General features: G+C 43.5%; 2 protein-coding genes across 9 annotated transcripts in view; both read left to right on the forward strand.

Moving 5' to 3' along the window:
* The window catches only part of LSG1 (large 60S subunit nuclear export GTPase 1), a 28,675-nt gene extending 17,504 nt beyond the window's left edge, over positions 1-11,171 (forward strand). Inside the window, exons 9-14 of one of the 2 annotated variants that reach the window (XM_081074202.1) lie at positions 1,653-1,754; positions 1,897-2,040; positions 3,587-3,710; positions 6,244-6,323; positions 7,640-7,813; positions 10,624-11,171. In XM_081074202.1, the coding sequence (XP_080930328.1) occupies positions 1,653-1,754; positions 1,897-2,040; positions 3,587-3,710; positions 6,244-6,323; positions 7,640-7,813; positions 10,624-10,803 (804 nt within the window). In that variant the 3' untranslated portion in view covers positions 10,804-11,171. Of the gene's footprint in view, positions 1-1,652; positions 1,755-1,896; positions 2,041-3,586; positions 3,711-6,243; positions 6,324-7,639; positions 7,814-8,084; positions 8,268-10,623 lie in introns of those variants that run through there. The other variant, XM_081074203.1, reaches the window with a different exon arrangement.
* A 6,167-nt stretch (positions 11,172-17,338) lies between these two features.
* The window catches only part of TMEM44 (transmembrane protein 44), a 33,607-nt gene continuing 31,282 nt past the window's right edge, over positions 17,339-19,663 (forward strand). For 5 of the 7 annotated variants that reach the window (XM_081074225.1, XM_081074227.1, XM_081074229.1 and 2 more), the window contains exon 1: positions 17,347-17,562. In XM_081074225.1, coding sequence (XP_080930351.1) covers positions 17,420-17,562 — 143 coding nt within the window. In that variant the 5' untranslated portion in view covers positions 17,347-17,419. Of the gene's footprint in view, positions 17,563-19,663 lie in introns of all 7 variants that reach the window. The other 2 variants (XM_081074224.1, XM_081074226.1) reach the window with 2 other exon arrangements.

Raw genomic sequence — 19,663 nt, forward strand, 5'->3', positions numbered from 1 at the left:
GGGGGCGTGGCCCATCATCCCTTGCGGGAGTCGAGGAATTGAACCGGCAACCTTGTGGTTGGGAGTCCACTGGCCCATGTGGGAATCGAACCAGCAGCCTTCGGAGTTAGGAGCATGGAGCTCTAACCACCTGAGCCACTGGGCCGGCCTCCTCTCAGCTTTTAAGGCTTCATTTCTCTCTGTTATTGCTAAAATTTATTATCCACATACCCCGGAAAGTGCAACTTCCCTACACATTAATTTCTTCCTTACATTTATAGAAATGCTAAGCAGCCTCCCTCCCTTTCTGAGTTTCTTATTCTAGAAATCCTGAGCATAGGTTAGTTTCCTTATTCTACAGACATTTATTAATCACCTGTCACATGCCAGGCATCCTGCGGGGCCCTAGCAATGAATCAGTAGACAAGACAGACACAGTCCCACCCTCGTAGATCTTATAATTGCAAGTGTGATGAGAATTAGAGGGAAGTTCACTTCCCTATAGGCGTATATAATGAGGGAACCTGCTGGGAGCTTGCGGGGAGGATGACCGCAACAAAAGTCTCCAACAAATAACATTTAAACATACAATAATATATCATGTTAATCATGCTATAAACAAAACATTAAAAGAATACTGACAAAAAAAAAAAGAATACTGACATTAATAAGCAGTTACATGAAATCTTAAAGAAGGATTTTGACAAGTGACAATGGAGGGGCATTCCAGAGAGACAAAATGTAAATGTTTAAGCAAAGCCCTGGGAATGGAAAAGTGTGTTTGTGGAATGGCAAGTGATGGAATGTGGCTGAAGTTTGCTGAATGGTGAGAGGTAAGACTGGAATGCTGAATGTATGTCCATTATGAGTCTTGTAACAGAGGTGGAAAGTTGGGGATTTTATATTCAGTGCAATAGGTGTTTTATAATCTTCCAGTCACCTTCATAGAGGATTCTTGTAACCATGTAAGAGAGGAAATTGGATTTGGAGGCCTGGGGGAAAGCCTGAGAAAAAGCATGGAGCAAGTATGGTATAATTTGAGCACAAAGTTTGCTTGTCATTTTATTTGAGAACTTTTTGTCTTCCTTTATATAATCCTGCTTGATCTGAGGCAACATGACATTTCAGATTTGTTGAGGGAGAGGCAAAGGTTAAAAAATGGATGTTGTTTCACCCAGAACCCAAGAGTAGTTGAAGAATTTTAGTAGCTTGATAACACATATCAGTTCACTGTTCCTTTTAAAATTTTTTAGCTAGCAAGACAGAAACTTGCTAATGTTATTAAAAATTAACAGTAATTGTATGTTATGATGAGAATATCTATGATACTCAGCTTTACCCACAGTGTGGAAGATGCAGCAGAAACGGTGACATGCCTTTAGATGGGGAAGCAGGGAGAGCTGGGAACCAGGTGGGGAGTTTGACCATAGCAACTGCTCTTAGAGCAATACCTACAAAAATAAAATGTACTTAGCGTGACTGTTCATCCCTGGAAATGAGTCTGACTAACTACACCCACACTACAGGGTGGGAAAATGTCTGACAACAAATAGCAGCTGTTTCAAATTTTCTGAAGCAGCCAGACACTTACACTAATGTTGCCACTATTTATATAATTAGATCTCTGATACATGTTCTGTTAGACTGCTGAGTAATTTCTGAGTCTCTTGTAGGTAGGCTACCCAAATGTTGGCAAGAGTTCAACAATCAACACCATCATGGGCAACAAGAAAGTGTCTGTGTCTGCCACGCCCGGTCACACCAAGCATTTTCAGGTATTTATGTCTGCAGCCTCGGCCTCTGGATTTCCTTCTCAGCCAGTTCCTCACTTTGGGTATTTTTGAAGTTCTTGGCCACTCATGTGCTTCTCTTCTTTCCCTTCCTATGCCCAGCATAAACCTCGTACTTGTCTTTCAGACTCTCTTCGTGGAGCCTGGCCTCTGCTTATGTGACTGCCCAGGCCTGGTGATGCCATCGTTTGTCTCCACCAAGGCCGAGATGACTTGCAATGGAATCCTCCCAATTGACCAGATGAGAGATCACATCCCGCCTGTATCACTGATATCCTTTCTGCTTTGCGAGGATTCTGGTCATTATGGGTAGATTAAGGCTTCAGGTTTGTTTTAGACATGGCCCTGCATTTGATGGATTCAAGGTTGATATCTGAGAATGGAAAATTGAAGATACTTACTAGTGTCTGCCCAGGTTTAGCCAGTGTGATCACGTCAGGACTTCAGAATTCGAAAATGATGTCCTGATTGCAATGGGATAGCCTTGTATAAATGGAGGAGCCCAGGCTGGGATCTCAGCCTCAGATACAAACCTGTTTGAATCCTGACACTACCATTTGACTATTTGAGCGACCTTAGAAACCCTGCTTAACCTTTCAGAGACTTTCCTATAAAATGAGGGTGACAATAGGTACCTCACAGTCGCCTGAGAATTTCATCATTCTGGCTAACATGTATTAAACGCTTGCTCTGTACTTTGCTAAACACTTACCAACTAATGTCTCATTTAATTCTCAAAACCACCCTTGAGGTGGATACAGCTGTTGTTCCCATTTCCTCAACCTTGAGGAAACTAAGGCACATAGAAGTGAAATAATTTTCCTGAGATCTCACAGCTAGTAAGTGCAGACTAGGAACTTTGCTGCCTCTCAGCAGCGTCATGAATTAAGTGAAGTTACTAGGATGTTACCTGGTGTGAAAAACATACTCAAAGATAGATCTGTGAAGAACTGCAGGGTCTAAGATTTAACCCTACTTACAAATGAACACGTTAGTCTGTTACTGTTTCAGGGGTGCTGGAAACCGACACGAGGCGCCATGAAGCTGGCACACTAATTTGCTGGTTTATGAGTAGGGTTAGATCCCAGGCCCTGCTGATTCTTGGCACGGCCCTCACTGACCACGCATAAGGCCTCAGCTTTTTGTTTACCCCACATTGTTTTCTCTTTCTGTAAGGAATAATGAGTAAGAATCCATTTACCAGGACAAGTAAAATATAGTAAAACAGAATACAGTTGTTTAAAAGAACGCATTAAATCTCCGGATAGCAACCTGGATGAATCTCAGAACATTTATTGCAAACTAGGTTAGTTTGGGTTTTGTGGAGGATACAGGTGTGAATCAGACATGGATCCTGCCCTTTCAGGATTCAGTCTGTCGGGGATATGGAGCGTGTACATGAATACCTAGTACAAGATAGAATGTTATAATGGCTTAAGGAAAAAATGTGTGGGTAGTTAGACAAGGGAAGGAAAACAACCTCTTTTAGCATGGTCATAAGGATCAGAAACAGATTCTCTGTGCCTTGGGTCAGAATTAGGATCGTCTTACAAACTGATGTTTATTTAGGTTAAAATGTGTCATCTTTAAGGTGTATTTCAGAGATAATATTTTAAAATAATTCATTTGGAAGCGATCATTGGAGTCTGAGCCTCTGTTTAAGAGAAAAGTCTTTTTAGATGAATGACTACTTCTCTTGGAGAGGTGAAAAGGTTTTGCCATAGAAGTGTTGAAGTACCTTATTCTTACAAGCATGTGTCAGATACCATGGGAAGGAGGGGGTCAGTTCACGGGAATGGATTCCTTGACAAGATTACATTTGCCAGAATATTCCTCGACATGTATTGGAAGCTACCTATGGCATTGACATCATAAAGCCTAGAGAGGATGAAGACCCCAGTAGGCCTCCAACATCAGAAGAACTATTGGCAGCTTACGGATGTGAGTTATGATTTCTTTTAAAACTTGAACAAAAAATAATACATTTAATGACAGAAATATTCCTCTGCAAAGATAACAAATTCAGAATTTTTTGTAAGCACCTGTCGTGTCGTGTTCCAGGGTTGATATTTTTGTTTTCTCTGTTGGCCTTGCCTATGAAGTGGCCTTCAGGTAGCTGATTTGCTGGTGATTTCAGGGTCCAGCAGTAAAGGAGGGAGAGCTGCGCGCTACCTGAGTGATATTTTACTTCAGTGTGTTAAGTGCTTTTTAGAGTTAGAGAAGGAGGTGCTTTATGTTCCTTGCCTGTTCCCCAGGTCTGCCCTTCCTAACCTTCTCGGAAACCAGTCCCTGGGGAGACACGTCTTCCCATGGTCTCCTGGTCTCAGGCCCTTTCCCTGTAGGAGGCCTAGATGTGGGCAGTGGTAAAAGCTCCCCCAGGGAGCACAGGGCCTGGCATCAGCTACCATAGGCTTCTAAAGAAAAAGCCCTTAAGCCATTCACCGCTTTGATGGTACCCAAGTGTAGACGCAGGGGTTCTGATCTGATGCTGTGTTGGCTTTTTCAGAGTCTTCTCCCCAGGAGGGAAGTAAAGGGATGTTGGGAAGAAAATGAGTATGCTTATCACAGCAGGATAAGAGAGTTACGAGGAGAGTATCAGAAGGGAAGGTCCTCAGAGATTTCGACAGAGCTTGGTTAGGGTAGGGACACAAACGTCCTTCCCCTTCCATCAGTCCCTCGTAAGCCTTGCTTGACATTAAAAGGAGTCCACAGCTCTCCCACTTCTATGTTTTACCCCAATTTTACATGGGAGTTATCTTAGCCTATCATTTCTCTATTTGACTGTGATGTACTTACCTTAAATACAAACTTTAAGGTGGTCTGGGGAAACCTGTGTCTACCTAAAGAAATAGCAATGTTAGAAACATTTCTGTGCATGTGTGACTTGCCTTTAAAGGAATTGTCACCAGCGGGGAAGGAGTTCAGTTTATTTGATTATTTACTGGCAGAGAAAGGTGATTTGATACGAACCACACTTAAGTCAGACCTTGAACTTACCTTCGTTGAGAGACTTTAAAGAGGATAAATACTAAGGACTGCTGGTGAGGCTGGTATAGTCACAGAAATCATAGAGCTAGAAGAGACACTCAAGATCACTGCACCCCTCCTCCCTCTTCTTAAAACAAGTAATCTGAAATCAGGGCGTGAAATGACTTGCCCGTGGCGGTGTCTGCCCCCACGTTTCCTAATCCAGACTGCTCTCCAGTGCGCTGGCCTGAAAGGCGGGGAGAGGTGGGCTTTCTCCCAAACTTCCCCTCTGATTTGACTTCCAGATAAAACTGAAAGTAACGCTAGTCTTTCAAGATTTTTCATCTCATTCTGTCTGATAAAATCAGAGTAAGGAAAAGACTGGTTTGTAAAAATGGATGACCACACATGTACAGTTTCTAAGATCACCATCATCCATAAAGAATGCTTTCTAACAGTTCATTTTAAAAGATGTTGCTAAATAATTTTCTATTTAATTTGTATTTCTTTAAATATTAGTGAAACTGAGCATCTGTGCATACGTGTGTTAGTCATTTATATTTCTTCTAGGAATCACCTTTTTCTACACATTGTTTTGTCTTAATTTGTAGGAGGTCTTTGTTACACGTGCCACAAATGTCTTTCCCCATGTTTATGGCTTCTTTAGCCCTATAGAAGTTAACAATTTTAATAGACTTTTTGTTTCCTTTTTGACTTGATTGGGTTTCTTGTTTTACTTGGGAAGGCTTTCTCTATCCCAAAAGGATAAAACTATATTCCTGTAATACCTTTTATTTTTAAAAAAAACTTTAGCTTTTTAATCTGTCTAAATGTACTTTTGTGTATGGTGTAAACTAAGGTTCTAACTATTTTCTTCTAAATTGAAAGAGCCAACACACAGGTAGTATGTGAGGGAGCCGAGTTCTGAACCCAACCTGTCTTCCAAAGACTGGATTCTTACCCACTGTGCTCTGCCATGCCCTTCTAATTGAGTTCTATTAAAGGGATCTTTGTTGTATATTTGGGAAACTGGGAAAAGTATGGAAATACATATATATCTAGATGAAGAAAACTTGCTTTGTTGCTTTTGGTTTTGCTAATAATATTGACAACATAGCATTCTATAAGTAGCCTCCTTGAATAAATGTTTAAAACTGAAATGAAAGAAATGGAGTAGAGAGTAGTTGAATGTGTCTGTCACAACGTGGTGCTGGGATATCAGATGGAACAGTATGGTCTGTTCTCCTGGGTTATCAAATGTTTTTATAATGCTAACCAAAATATTTTCTACATGATAATTGATTTTCTACATGATAATTGGGTTATCAAATGTTTTTATAATGCTAACCAAAATATTTTCTACATGATAATTGATTTTTTTTAAAGACAGAGAGTAAGGCTGCATAGTGTAATAAGGGAAAGGACTAAATTTCCACCACTTAGGTTGTCTTTGTTGTGATGTTCTGTCTTCTAACTCAGATTTTGCAAAATTCATGTCTCCTCACAGGTATGAGAGGATTCATGACGGCACATGGGCAGCCAGACCAGCCTCGATCTGCACGCTACATCCTGAAGGATTATGTCTGTGTAAGTGAACCCTGCTTCTTGTTGCTCTGGAATAAGCAAGGCTCTTCAGGGTCTGTTCTTAGAAAATGGCAACCTGTTAGGTTGTAAGGATGTTTTCTCATTGAGATTGTGTTATAACTGGAGGTGTACTCTTGATCCAGGGGAGTTAGCATCATATAAATGCAAGTGACTGACATAATATGAAAGAGGTGAAGCTCTCCGAACACTTGTCAGTGAAAGGGATAAATTTATGTCTCTGGTTTTTCCATCTCCTGTTGCACAATCTCCCATGTGATACAGCTGTATATGTGCTTTTCTCCCTACACTTATAAAGTAACAATAATAATAGCTAACATTTACTCAGAGCTAACCCTGCTAGGAGTAGTTCTAAATGTTTTACATGTATTGTCTCATTAAAAACACATAACAAGTCTATGAGGTTATTCTCATGTTACAGATGAGGTCATGCGAAGTTTTTGGTTTTCCTCATCAATGGCATAGGAATTAAAAGTATCTATCTCATGAGATTATTATGGAAAATAAATTGGACCAATGTATGTGTGTGGAGATACACACACCACTGAGCTCAGTGCCTGGCATGTAATTAGCCCCCAATAATTTTTATGTATGAAGTTTAATTCTTTCCACAAATCCACAACTAAGCATTACAGGATCCCAGGGATGGCTGGTTTGATGATTTGGCTTTATTCCCTCCTCAATACCACATCTGCGGGGCTCTTAGAGCATAGCAGTCAAAGTGGACAGCCATATTCTCTTGCCTTCAATTCAGAAAGAAAATAGTTAATAGAATATTTATATGGATAAATTATTCACTTACAATTTATAGAACTGTGGAGGATAGGAAGATGAGTTAAAAACAATCACAGTTTTTTTTAAGTGCGTGTTGTGGAAAGAAAACAATCTGCACCCAGAGAACAATTGCAATTAGCCCAGTATCCCCATGAGTTCATTCATAATGTCTGATTATGTCCTGGTTCTGGCTTTGGAAAATAACATAAGTCACATACATGTACTGAAGAATACTTGAGTAGAAATGCAAACGAGGTAAAAAGGAGCACAGGGAAGAAAGATTTGATTCTAGTCTGGGGGCTCCAGGGAGATCGAGGCCTCTGGAAGGCTGAGGAGCATCATCTGTATGTTGGTTAGGACTCTTCAGTGGCAGTTGACCAAAACTCAGCTCAGCTAACTTAAGGGCAAAGCAGAAAGCTCCTTCGGAGTGCGTCTGGTTGGCGATGCCTTGTCTGAGGTCTCTTTCTTTCTGGGGTAACACAGGTGGCACTTCAAATGTACTGTTATTATTCATGCTATCCTTGTAGGGTAAACTTCTGTACTGTCACCCTCCTCCTGGAAGAGATCCCGTGACCTTTCAGTATCAACACCAGCGACTACGAGAGAACAAATGGAATGGTGGTGGAATGAAACTACAGTCAGGTGGAAATAAAAAAGCAAAACAGATTGAAAATGTAGTAGACAAAACTTTTTTCCATCAAGTAAGTTTTAAAGTTGTTCTTAATTTCTCATCGAACACATTTTGTATAACAGCTTTATTGGAATACAATTCACACATAAAATACACCCTTTTAAAATGTATACAATTCAGTAGTTTACATTATACTCACAGAGTTGTGTAACTGCAACCACTATCTAATTTTAGAACATTTTTTTTATCACTCCACAAAAGAACTCCATACCCATTAGCAGTCACTCCCCATTCCCCTCTGCCCAGCCCCTGCCAACCACTTTCTTTTACTTTCTCTACAGCTTTGCCTGTTGAGGACGTTTTCTGTAAGTGGAATCATACACTATGCCTGTCTTTTGTGACTGGCTTCCTTACCTTGGCTTCGTGACTTCAAGGTCCATCCATGTACCGGTGCTTTATTCCTTTCTATTGTCGGACAGTATTTCATTGAGTGGATAGACCACATTTTGTTTATTTTTCAGTTGATGGACATTTAGGTTGTTTCCACTTTTTGTCTACTATGAATAAGGCTGCTGTTTTTGTGAACACACATTTGCAGGTTTTGTGGACATACATTTTTTGTTCTTTTGGGTATATTGGTAGGAGTGGAATTTCTGGGTCATACGGTAACTCCATGTTTAACTTTTTAAAGTGGCTGCACCATTTTACATTCCCACCAGCATGTATGAGGGTTGTAATTTCTCCACATCCTTGCCAATATTTTTGTCTTTTTTATTTTAGCCAATCCTAGCATGTGCGAAGTAGTATCTCCTGATTTTTATTTGTGTTTCCCTGACTTGTGGTATTGAGCACCTTTATATGTGCTCATTGGCACATGCATATTTCTTCTTTGGAGGACTGTCTGTTGTTGAGATGTAAGAGTTTTTTAGATATTCTGGATATGAGCCTTTATCATATTTATGATTTGCAAATATGTTCTCCCATTTTGTGGATTGTTTTTTCTCTGAGCCAACACATATTTAATAACTTTAGTTGTTTACAAAGCTACAATTAAAATTTTTTTTTTCATTTCAGTTACAGTTGACATACAGTATTAGCTTCAGGTGTACAACACAGCGATTAGACATTTCTATACCTTACAATGTGATCACTCCGATACGTGTAATACCCATCTGACACATCACAGATACAATTGCATATAGCATTTTAATGAACAAATTCATGTACAGAAGAGTTAAATCATATAATTGTACTTAATATATTTTTCAAATGATTTTGTGACTATAACCAAAGGAAAGGGGAGTGTAGGGGTAGCCAGAGAATGATTTTCTGTATTTGTGTGGTGCCGTATCTGTGTGCCACACACAGTGAGCTTGGGGAGGTATTGTTATCCACGCAGATACTGTTATCCCCATTTTGCTACTGAGGACATTGAGACTCAGGGAGGCGAAGTGACTTACCTAGGGACATTTGTTTTATCAAAGCAGGGCTGGAACTTAGATTGTCGAATTATTTTCAAGTCTGCCAATATTTAGAAGAAAGTTTACCAATAGGCAGAAAATTACAGGTTCTTTCTTGGGCCTATCATACAGGGCATTTAAGTTGAAGTTTTAAGTGTATATAAAAAGTTTCTAAAGGTCATGTACAAGAAAGCTGAGAACTTATAGTTAATTATAATCTTGTATCTAAGCTTTAGGCTCTAGAGTAATGGTTTACTGTTTTAAGAAGATCATGAGATACTGCTTTATGCTTACAAGTCATATTGGATTTATTTTTCTACTAAGTAAACTTAAAATCAGTTTAGTTGTTTTGTTTTACTTAAATGAAATCACAAGTTTACAAAAAATTTTTTGAGCACTTACTATGTGCCAGCTACTGTTCCAGGACCTGGGATATCAAAATGAGTAAGTAAGACACAATTGTTGCTTTGAGAGTAAAGCACATTCTAGCCAAGGGGAGACAGGCAAGTTAACATGACATGTTAAGTCTGGAACAGAGGTATAAGTGAAGTATGTTGTGAACAGATTGTGGAGCAGTTCATCTTGGGGCTGGAAACATAGTGGGTGAGTGAAAAAGCTAGAGAGACAGTGGTATCCTCAAAGCTGGACTTTGAGGGACAAATAAAAGTGTGCCAGCTGGAAGGAGTGGTGAGCACCAGATTTCCAGGCAGAAGGAGTAGCATGAACAAAGGCATAAAGGTGTGGGTATGTGGGCTTTGTCATTAAAGAGCCCGTGTTGTAGGTGGCCTTGCAACAGAAGCTGAACTTGATTTCCCTGGTCTACAGGGAGCCATCAGAGATTTTGTGAGGACAGGAATAGAGAGAGACATGATTAGAGAACTCGTGTACAAATGTGGACACTGGGTTAGAGGAGTCCTGCAGTGGTCCCGTGACAGCGAATGAACACTAGGGGTAGAGCAGTGGGGATAGAAAGGGAAAGGAAATAGAGGAACAAAATTCTGGAGACTGGAGTCAACAGAACTTAGTGGCTAACCGTGTGTGATTACGAGGAAGGCAGAGTGCTGTCTTGGCAGCTGGGCGGATTCTTCTACCACCCACTGAAATAAAGCATGGAGAGTCAATTTCTAACTAAATTTAGATTGAAGCAGGTTGAATTTCGATATCAAAGTAGAGATTTTCAGAAATTCGCTAGTATTATGAATCTAGTTATAGATAGTATGTGAAGCTATGGAACTAAATAAAGTTGAGGAAAAAGAATGAACTGAAGACAGTGCTGAAAACTTATCATTTAAGTAATTGAGAGAAAAGAGGATCACGGAGAGATAAGTCCACCATCTTGGAGTTCTCCATAAATAATACTGTGCATATCCTCTAAAGGAGACTGCGGAGGCCTCAACTAATATTTTCTCTCATTTGCTAGGAAAATGTAAGAGCTTTGACCAAAGGAGTCCAGGCTGTGATGGGCTACAAACCTGGGAGTGGGCTGGTGACTGCAGCTACTGTTAGCTCTGAGAGTGAGACCGGGAAGCCCTGGAAAAAACATGGCAACAGAAATAAAAAAGAGAAAAGTCGTAGACTCTATAAGCACCTGGATACGTGAACTTGGGCTGCAACAGAAATGGCATCTACATCCGGAGAAGAACAGAAGCTGCTCCTCGCCTGTGGTGCTATAGCACGGACCTGGCCTGTGGACCCGGGGGCTCAGCCACACCTGGCAGTCAGTATCTAACACTGCGGGCTCCTCGGAGCACCAGTTTTGCCTAATCTTGGAGCCCCAGAAACCTCCTCCTGCAGAAGGCTGAATTTAAGAGGAAGGAATGAATGATGTCTGTGCAAACATATACACAAGTGCATTTGTAAGTTGGGAATTTTTTGACAAGATTAGATTGCCACTAACATGTTTTATTGGTTTATGTAGATTGCTATTTGGATGTTCCACGTTCATTAAACAGTTTTAATTTGCAAAAACATGAGTGGGATTTTAGATGGATTCTTTTGAATGCATTCAGATTAGTGATTCTCAACCTCACACACATACCCAACACACTCCTGATAGGGTGGAAGGCGTATCAGATCTTGGAATGGTTCCCTCTGAACCACTGCTGCAGAGGGAAGCATGTGTTTTTCTATAGCTAACCTACAGGGAGTGAGAGCAGGCAGTCTCAATAAAATCCGCTCGTTTTAGGGATCCCTGATGTCCTTAGTACTTACAACCATCAGGAGTAAGAAGGGCAGTTTACCTTTTACAGTCACATTCATCTAATACGTTGATAATACACTATGGCTGTTTCAGCTTCTCACTTTAATCTCCCTTTTTCTCTGAGACTCATTATTCCCTTAACTTGGATCATTACCTTGTTTTGTGTCAGATGTTTTTGTAAATAATGAAAGTTATGGATGCTTTCTCCAGAAAACATGCTCATACACAATTCCGTGACCTACATCAGAAGGTTTACAGACCCACTCAAAGTTCACCCATGAATTCAGAGTTAAGAAGCCTTCAAGTGTCCATAAGTATTTAAGATACATTTGAAAATGTGCTGAATCTGGGTGATAAAAAAAATTACATTTGTCCATTAATTTAATAAATATTTATTGACCACGTACCATGGCAAGAAGGGCAGTGTAGAAAATGCTGGGGACAGCAGGGCCCTGAAGCAGGAAGCAGCACTGCAGGATGGGAGTTAGCCAGAGCCAGTCCCAGGGGCTTTCGAGCCTGTGTAGGGATTCTGGAGGTTTTCTCAAAAGCAGTGGGTAAGCCAAGGAAGGATTGATACAGGAGAGGAATAGGTGTGTTCTAACTCTTCATTTAAGTATCGGATGAACGGTTATTCAGATCAACGCGGAGGTAGACCCAGATAGAGAAAGCAAAGCTGAAGATGTTCTACCATCGTGTTTCTCCGCCTATAACAATCTGCTTCCAATCATTCCTTTTTATCTGAGACTAGAGGCAGTCTAAATAAAAAGTTCCTGACAGGAGAGGAACAAGCATTGGCACACGAAAGCATACTTTGTTCCATTTATTAAACAGGCACAGGCATATGACAGAAACTCATACTGAATGGACAAAGCATGTACTGACTTAGAATAAGTTTGGCTTTATAATAGTGCCATAGCTAAAACATTAAGACTTTTTAGAAAAAAAGTGATCATATATGTTTCCATGCTCTTGGTTATTTTTATAACATACTTATTGAGATAATTCACATTCGTGCAAATTCACTGCAATTCAATGGTTTTTAGTATATTTACAGTTGTGCAACCATCACCACAATCAATGCTACATTATCACCCCAGAAAGAAACCCTGTACCTTTAATAATCAGCCCCCAATCCTCTCATCCCCCCAGCCCTAAGCAACCACTCATCTAATTTACATACAGATTTGCCTATTCTGCACATTTCATATAAATGAAGTCATACACTATGTGACCTTTGGTGACTGGCTTTCACTTAGCCTAATGTCTTCGAGGTTTATCCATGTTGTAGCATCAGTACTTCATTCCTTTTCATTGCTGAATATTCCATTGAATGGATATACCACACCATTTATCAGTTAATAGACATTTAGGTTTCCGCCTTTGGCTATTAGGAATAATGCTGCTATGAACATTTGTGCACAAGTTTTTGTGTGGACATAGGTTTTTCATTCTCCTGGGTATACATCTAGGAGTGGAATTGTTGGGCCATTGGAATTGCTATATATTTATTTAACCTTTGGAGCAGCTGCCAGATTGTTCTCCAAAGTGGCTGCACCGTTTTACATTTCCCACCCAGTGTACAACAGTTCTAATTTCTCCACATCCTTGTCAACACTTGTTACTGTCTTTTTTGTTTTAGCCATCCTAGTGGGTGTGAAGCGGTCGCTCATCATGGTTTTGATTTCCATTCCCTTGATGACCAATGATGTTGAGCATCTTTTCATGTGCTATTGGCCACTTGTATATCTTCAGAGACATGTCTACTCAGGTCCTTTGCCCATTTTTTAATTGGGTTATTTGTCTTTTTATTACTAAGTTTTAACAAAAGTTCTTTATACATTCTAGATAAAAGTCCCTTATTGGATATATAATTTGCACATATTTTTTGCCATTGAATGGATTGTCTTTTCATTTTCTTGGTAACACCTTTGGAAGCACATCTTTAATTTTGATGAAGTCCAAATTTATGTTTTGAATTTGGTTACTTGTGCTATTGGTGTTATATTTAATAAGCTGTTGCCACATCCAAGGTTACTAAGATTTACCCCTAAGATTTACTAAGATTTTCTCCTAAGAGTAGGAGAAAGGAGTAGGTCTTACATTTAGGTCTCTGGTCCATTTTGAGTTAATTTTTGTATGTTATGTATATTATATATAATTTTTGTATATTATATATAATTTTGTATACTATGTGAGGTAGGGGATGGGCAAACTTCATTCCTTTGCTTGTGGCTATCCAATAGTCCCAACGTTTTGTTGAAAAAACTAGTCTTTCCCCATTGAATTGTTTTGGCACCCTTGTCAAACATGGAACATAAATGTTAGGGCTCCTTTCTGGATGTATACCTTTGATATTTAACATTCATGAACGTGGAACAATTGTAAAGAGTATCTGACTCCATTTTCTAGCAAGTATGACTGGTGAGATGTCTGCGGAAATGCCCCATCCAACCCCACGTCCCTTAGCCTACATTGAGCTCCCCTGCTGCGCTGGTGGAGCGTTCCCGTGCAAACTGACAGCTGTCCTGCAAGCGCTGTTTTCTGCTGGCCTGCACCACAGAAGCTGGCTCGGCCTGCACGTGGGGCTGTCTACCAGGGCCAGGTGCTTAACACCCGAGAGCAACCCCCAACTGGTGAGGAGCTGGGCCTGGCTGGTAAGCACCCCAGCTTCCCTGTCACTCAGTGTGTACGTGCTACATGTTCCTCACTAGACCCTAAGTGGCACTGAGCCCTGCGTGCCCAGAGCTAAAACCATCTCATTAACTTCCCCTTCATTGCTTTTCGCCCTTCTCTGTCTCACTTGCTTCACTCCCTCACTTCTGCTTCATGGAATTGCTTCCCAAACAAACCAGCTAAACCTAAGTCCTTCACTTAGAGTCTAAGGAACCCAAACTAGGACACCCTGAAAGGGGAGTTTCTATTTTCACCTTTGCTCCTGCCCAGAATATGTCTTGTTAAGTATCCCTTACAATTTTTTTAAAGTATTCCGACCCTTGTTATAAAGGTTAGTACTTTAGACTTCACAAACTACCATCATCATTAACACTTCATTGTTTTGACATTGTTTCACACCATTTTATTGCAAGGAATATGCCTCCCTTTTAGAGTATAACCTGTTATACATCTGTCATCTGTTTACTTTTCAGGAAATTAGAAGGAAGTGGAGGTTTTTGTCAAGAAGCCAATAGCAACATATGTTTTCTTGTGGATAAAGTGGGAAATTTGGCAGCAAGCCCGATGTCTATTTTGTGCCTCCTTTTTTTCATAGCTTTTCCCTTTCTTCAGTCATTGTGGAGAAGTGAGGAAATTCATTCAAAATTTTCACACTTAATTTCCACTATTTGTTGTCTGTTGTGTTTAATTGGTGAATCCCAATTTCACCTTTTCTGTAGTTTTGAAATTTTTCAAAATAAGCAATTGGGAGTCAGAAGACACTTAAATACAAGGGCTCAGGGCCATTCAGAAGAACAGACAGAAGAATTATACTGGGAGACCAGAAACAAATCGTTACCCCATTTAACAGAAACATAAGTCTCTGATTTTACTCTGCCTTTGCTGGCTTTTGGGAAGTGAGGTTATCCGGCTCCGATATTGGCATATAGGAACTTGGCAGGATGCTTGTTTCTTTCCGAATTGTAAACTGCAGTGAGAACTTACATTTCCATTCAATAATTACTTCAATGCAAATATTCAAGTACTGCATTCTATGTAGTTGGCTCTTTAAAAGATGAGTTGCCTTGCTGTTATATTGGACAGCATTCATTGAGATTTAACTCTTTAAAAATGCAGGGCTGGGCGGGCCACGTGGCTCAGGTGGTTGGAGCTCCGTGCTCCTAAGGTGGAGATTGTGGGTTCGATTCCCACATGGGCCAGTGAGCTGCGCCCTCTACAGCTAAGATTGTGAACAACAGCTCTCCCTGGAGCTGAGCTGCACAGCCAGAGGTTGGCATAAGTTGCCGTGGGCTGCTGAGTGCTGCCACTGGCAACTGTGTGCCAGCGTGGGTGGCTGGCAGCCAGCATGAGTGGCCCGCAGCCAGCAAAGAGGTGCAGTGAGCAGCCAACCGACGACTGGCAACCAACTGCCTCAGCCGGGGGGAGCGCAAGGCTCATAATACCAGCATGGGCCAGGGAGCTGTGTCCTACACAACTAGACTGAGAGACAATGGCTTGAACTTGAGTGGGGTGGGGGGAGAGAAGGTGGAAGAAGGGGGAAAAAAAATTCAGGGCTTTCCTTGATGTAATGTTTCAACATCTGTTAGCTCCATTAGCCCGTGCCTAGCTTCTAAGCATTGTGAAGTAAATGACTTTCAGCAATCAGATGTTATTAATCAGGAACTTGAGGGGGGAAACTTCACAAGATCATAGTGTGTTGATGACAGAGTTTTAGATAGAACCCAGGACCCCAGCAGTCCTACCACCTGCTTCAATCATGACACTCCAACATGTCCACAATGGAATTGATTAAAACTTGGAAGTGCCATTATTTCAAAATGCATGCTCTTAGAATTAATTTTTCTACATTTATAGCAGGTACATCAAACGCATGTGAGCCCTTCCTCCAAATAATGCATTTTACAAGAACATTAGCAGGGGGCAACATATCCTCAGAAGAGAAAGCTGTTGAGCCTCTCTCCCCCAGGTGGCTGGGATTTATGGCCACCAGTGGCTGCCCACTCCTGCTGGACTGCCCAGGTTGCCGCAGCCCTTGCTTCTTGACAATGGCTGTGGGTGCTGTGCCTCTGCCAATAGGAAATGCCTATGAGCCGTGGAGGGAGGACATGTGTTATGACCCTCTTGTTAGTTTTTCTTTTCAGCAAACTCAGGACCTTGGCCAAAAAACATTAGCTTCTGGGTGGGGCAGCTGCCGGGCTCGGGGGAGCCTGGTAAAGGAACTGATTCACTTCCTAGGGACTGATCCTGTGCACAGCCCTGTGGAAGGTGCTGGGAGAATTTGGGAGGCAGGGAGGGAGTTGATTAGAATACATAACCCTAAGTGTTTCCTACAGGGTGAAGTCCCGACCCCTCATGACTGGGCTGCGGGCTGCCTCTCTCACCTCCTGTCCGACCCTCAGTGCAGTACCTCTGCTATTTGCCAGTGTCCACAGGCCATGCCCTTCCTGCCTCCAGAAAGGGAAAACAATGAAACGACACAGTCATGTTCTTTAAGAAACATTATGAAAATCAACAAGGAAATTTAAAAAATTATAATAGTTTGTTTTCAAGAAAAGCAGCCCTGTATACCTGAATTGTGTGGCAGAGTGGCTGGATGGAAAGGGACAGATTGCAAAACTCACCGGGCTCCTTGGCTGCTGGGGTCGCGGTCTAGGATGACTTCCAGAGCCAGGCTTGGCTGACGGAGTGGCGGAGGGTGCCGGTCCAGCTTCAGAACAGAGTGAGAAGAGGTAAGGGGATTGCCTCCCAGCGCGTTTATCTTGTCCTTCGTGGCCTCCTCACACGCCTTTGTATCGTACCCTGTGACCATCAGGACCACGCCCCGCTCACCGCGGGATCCCCGGCGCCCAAGCGCTTCGCCAGACGCAAAGTACGTTAATTGCTTGGCTCAAAAAATGTGGTGGATTGATGGGCGGACAAAGTGCCTTAAAGTGACCCGACAGGTCACTGGATTCCCCTCGGGCCACCGGGCCTGGGGAGGTGGGTGCCGACGACGCGGGCCGGCTGGGGCCGCGCCCCTGCAGCTGTCACGGGGGCGGGGGCCGGGGCTGCAGCCTTTGTGCCCAGGCAGCTCGCGGCTCCCGCCGCTGGGGGGCGGCCTCTCGCCCGCCGACCCCGACAATAGCGCGAGGGGGGGGCAGAGCGCGGTCCCGGAAACTTGAGCCTCGAGTCTCGGCCGCCGCCGCCGGCGCCCAGGCCCGCAGAGCTGGGCGCACCCACTGCCCGCCGCGTCGGGACGCTCCGCGGGGCCGGACCCGGAGAAGGGGGCGCGGGGCGGCAGCGCCCACGGCTTCTGCGGCCGCCACGCGGGGGCTCCGACGCCGGTCGCGGAGGCGAGCCCGCCATGGGGGAGGCGCCCGCCCCCGAGGCGCCGCCCGCGCTGCGGGACTGGGGCTACCTGGACCGCTGCTTCGCCCGCCACCGCGTCTGCGTGTCCTTCGGCCTGTGGGTCTGCGCCGCCTGCTGCTGGATCGCCGCCCACGCGCTGTAACGGGGACCGGGACCTGGCGGCGCCGGGGTGGGGGCGGGTCGCCGCGGGGGGTGCGAACTCCCTCCCCCGCCCGCGGACTCCCCGTGGGAAACCTGGAGGGAAGGGGCAGGAAGGGGCGGTGCAGAAGGCAGCGCAGTGGCAGGCTCGAAACTGACGTTTCGCCGTGGACTGAAGTGGATACTTTTCCCGGATCCCACGCACAGGGAGGCCGGGCCGTGGGCGCCCAGGAGGAGGCTGGGTGGTGCGGTGGACAGGGCCCTGGGTTCTGGTGTCCGCCTGTCCCGTTAGCTCGCGCGGTGAGCTGGGCAAGCTAGAAGCCTCGGCCTCATTTTGCTCACGTAAATGGGATGATAACTCATAGGATGGCAGGGAGGATTAAATGAGTACCGCTAACGGGCTTAAGAAGTGCTCATTGAACATCGTTATTCTTGCTCTAGTTCTGTCACCAACCCTTGGCAGAGGGCAAAGACCTAGGACAAGTCCCACAATGTTTCTGGTCTCTATTTCCCAAGGCCCTCTTAGCTAGGAAATGGGGAAGGGGTGATCTGACTCTGGCCACAGAATTTGCCCTGGGCCTTTCCAGCACCTGGAGCGGTTTCACAGGTGATCACCCTAACCTGGATTCTAAGGGTGAAGTCTGGCTAAAGGTGACCTCCAGGTCTTCAGCCACCCTTTCCCAAGCTTGGAAGGATGCTGCCACCCAAATATTCCCTGGCAGAGGACAAAAGACCAGCCACCCCCAGGAAGGCTGGTGCCAACTCCCCTTAGACACTTGATGGACATTCCCCTGAGGTGTTTGATAGTGTTTCAGAGATTCGGCAGCCTCAGTACCCAGTCCCTGGAATAGGAATAAAGACACTTAGAACGATTACTGTGGGCTTACTGCTGCATTCATTAACTCATTGGCTCCCTGCTACAACTCCAGGAGGTAGGGGCTGTTGTTACCCTATTTAGATCAGGAAATCGAAGTTCTGAGAGGTTAACTAACTTGCCAGAGTGAATGGCACCAAAACCCCAGATCCTATCAGAAAGGGGCAGGTTTGTGAGAATTAAACTAGCCAGACCAGAGGATGGAAAATGAGGCCCTCTACATGCATTATCTCATTTGTTCGTCACAGCTACCCTCTGAGATCTGCATTAGTAGACATTTAACTGACTTGGAACCAAGGTTTGGAGAGGATAAGTAACTCGAGAATGCCCAGCCAGTTAGTCTGGGAGCAGAGTCCTCTTTCTCACCCTGCCTTAGGTGTGGACACACCTGTTGCTTTTAAGGATTTCACCATCCCTGAATCTCATTTGTCCTTGGGGATTGTATCTCCTCCAAGCTGTGTGTAGGCTGGGTTAGGGTCAGCATGGCATCCCTGACCCCAGAGAGATGGGTAATGGCTCAGAGCAACAGGGTACAGAGCTAAGCTTCCACATATGAAGTCAGAAGGCCCACCAGTAACTCCTCTTTCACTGTAAGCCTCCGCTTTCTCCACTTTCAAGTGGGACAGTTGAGATAAATTATCTCTGATCTGGGTCCAACTCAGAGAGTCCCTCATTTAGAACCTTCACTACTTGGCTTTGAATCGGTTTCAGGAGCCCAGGGCCCAAATTAAAGGCTGATGCTTCTACTCTGAGCTTCAGGCTTCCTCTAGCAGGTCAGGGGATGTTTAGGAGAAACCCAGCAGCCTTCCATCCTCATCCGTGATGCCCAAGGGCTGATGCTCAGAACGAAAGGTCCTATCAATGTAGAGTGAGTACTACCCTGTGGGGTAAAGGAAATGAAACCACAGCTGCAACTGTATCTTGGTTTCTCCATAGAAATGTAGCAGGGAAACATCTAGAACAAAGTTCTTCCAAGATCGCTTCTGCCTTTCTGAGCTTGTTCCTGGGTATATGGAGAAGGGCTAGAAGCCAGCAAGCCATGGGGAGCGGGGCACTAGTGGAAGTCAGCCCAAAGTTCCTGGCATCTTCAAGAGTTTTGCTCTCCCTGTCTGTAAAGAACGTGTATCCAAAATGAAATCAACTTTTATATGGGCCAGTAGAAGGCTGGCCACTCCATTACACGGGTGGATTAGAAAGATTTCACTTTAATTTCAAAGAAACCATTTG

This window comes from Rhinolophus hipposideros, assembly GCF_964194185.1.
Source record: "Rhinolophus hipposideros genome assembly, chromosome: 2".
Lineage (NCBI taxonomy): Eukaryota > Metazoa > Chordata > Mammalia > Chiroptera > Rhinolophidae > Rhinolophus > Rhinolophus hipposideros.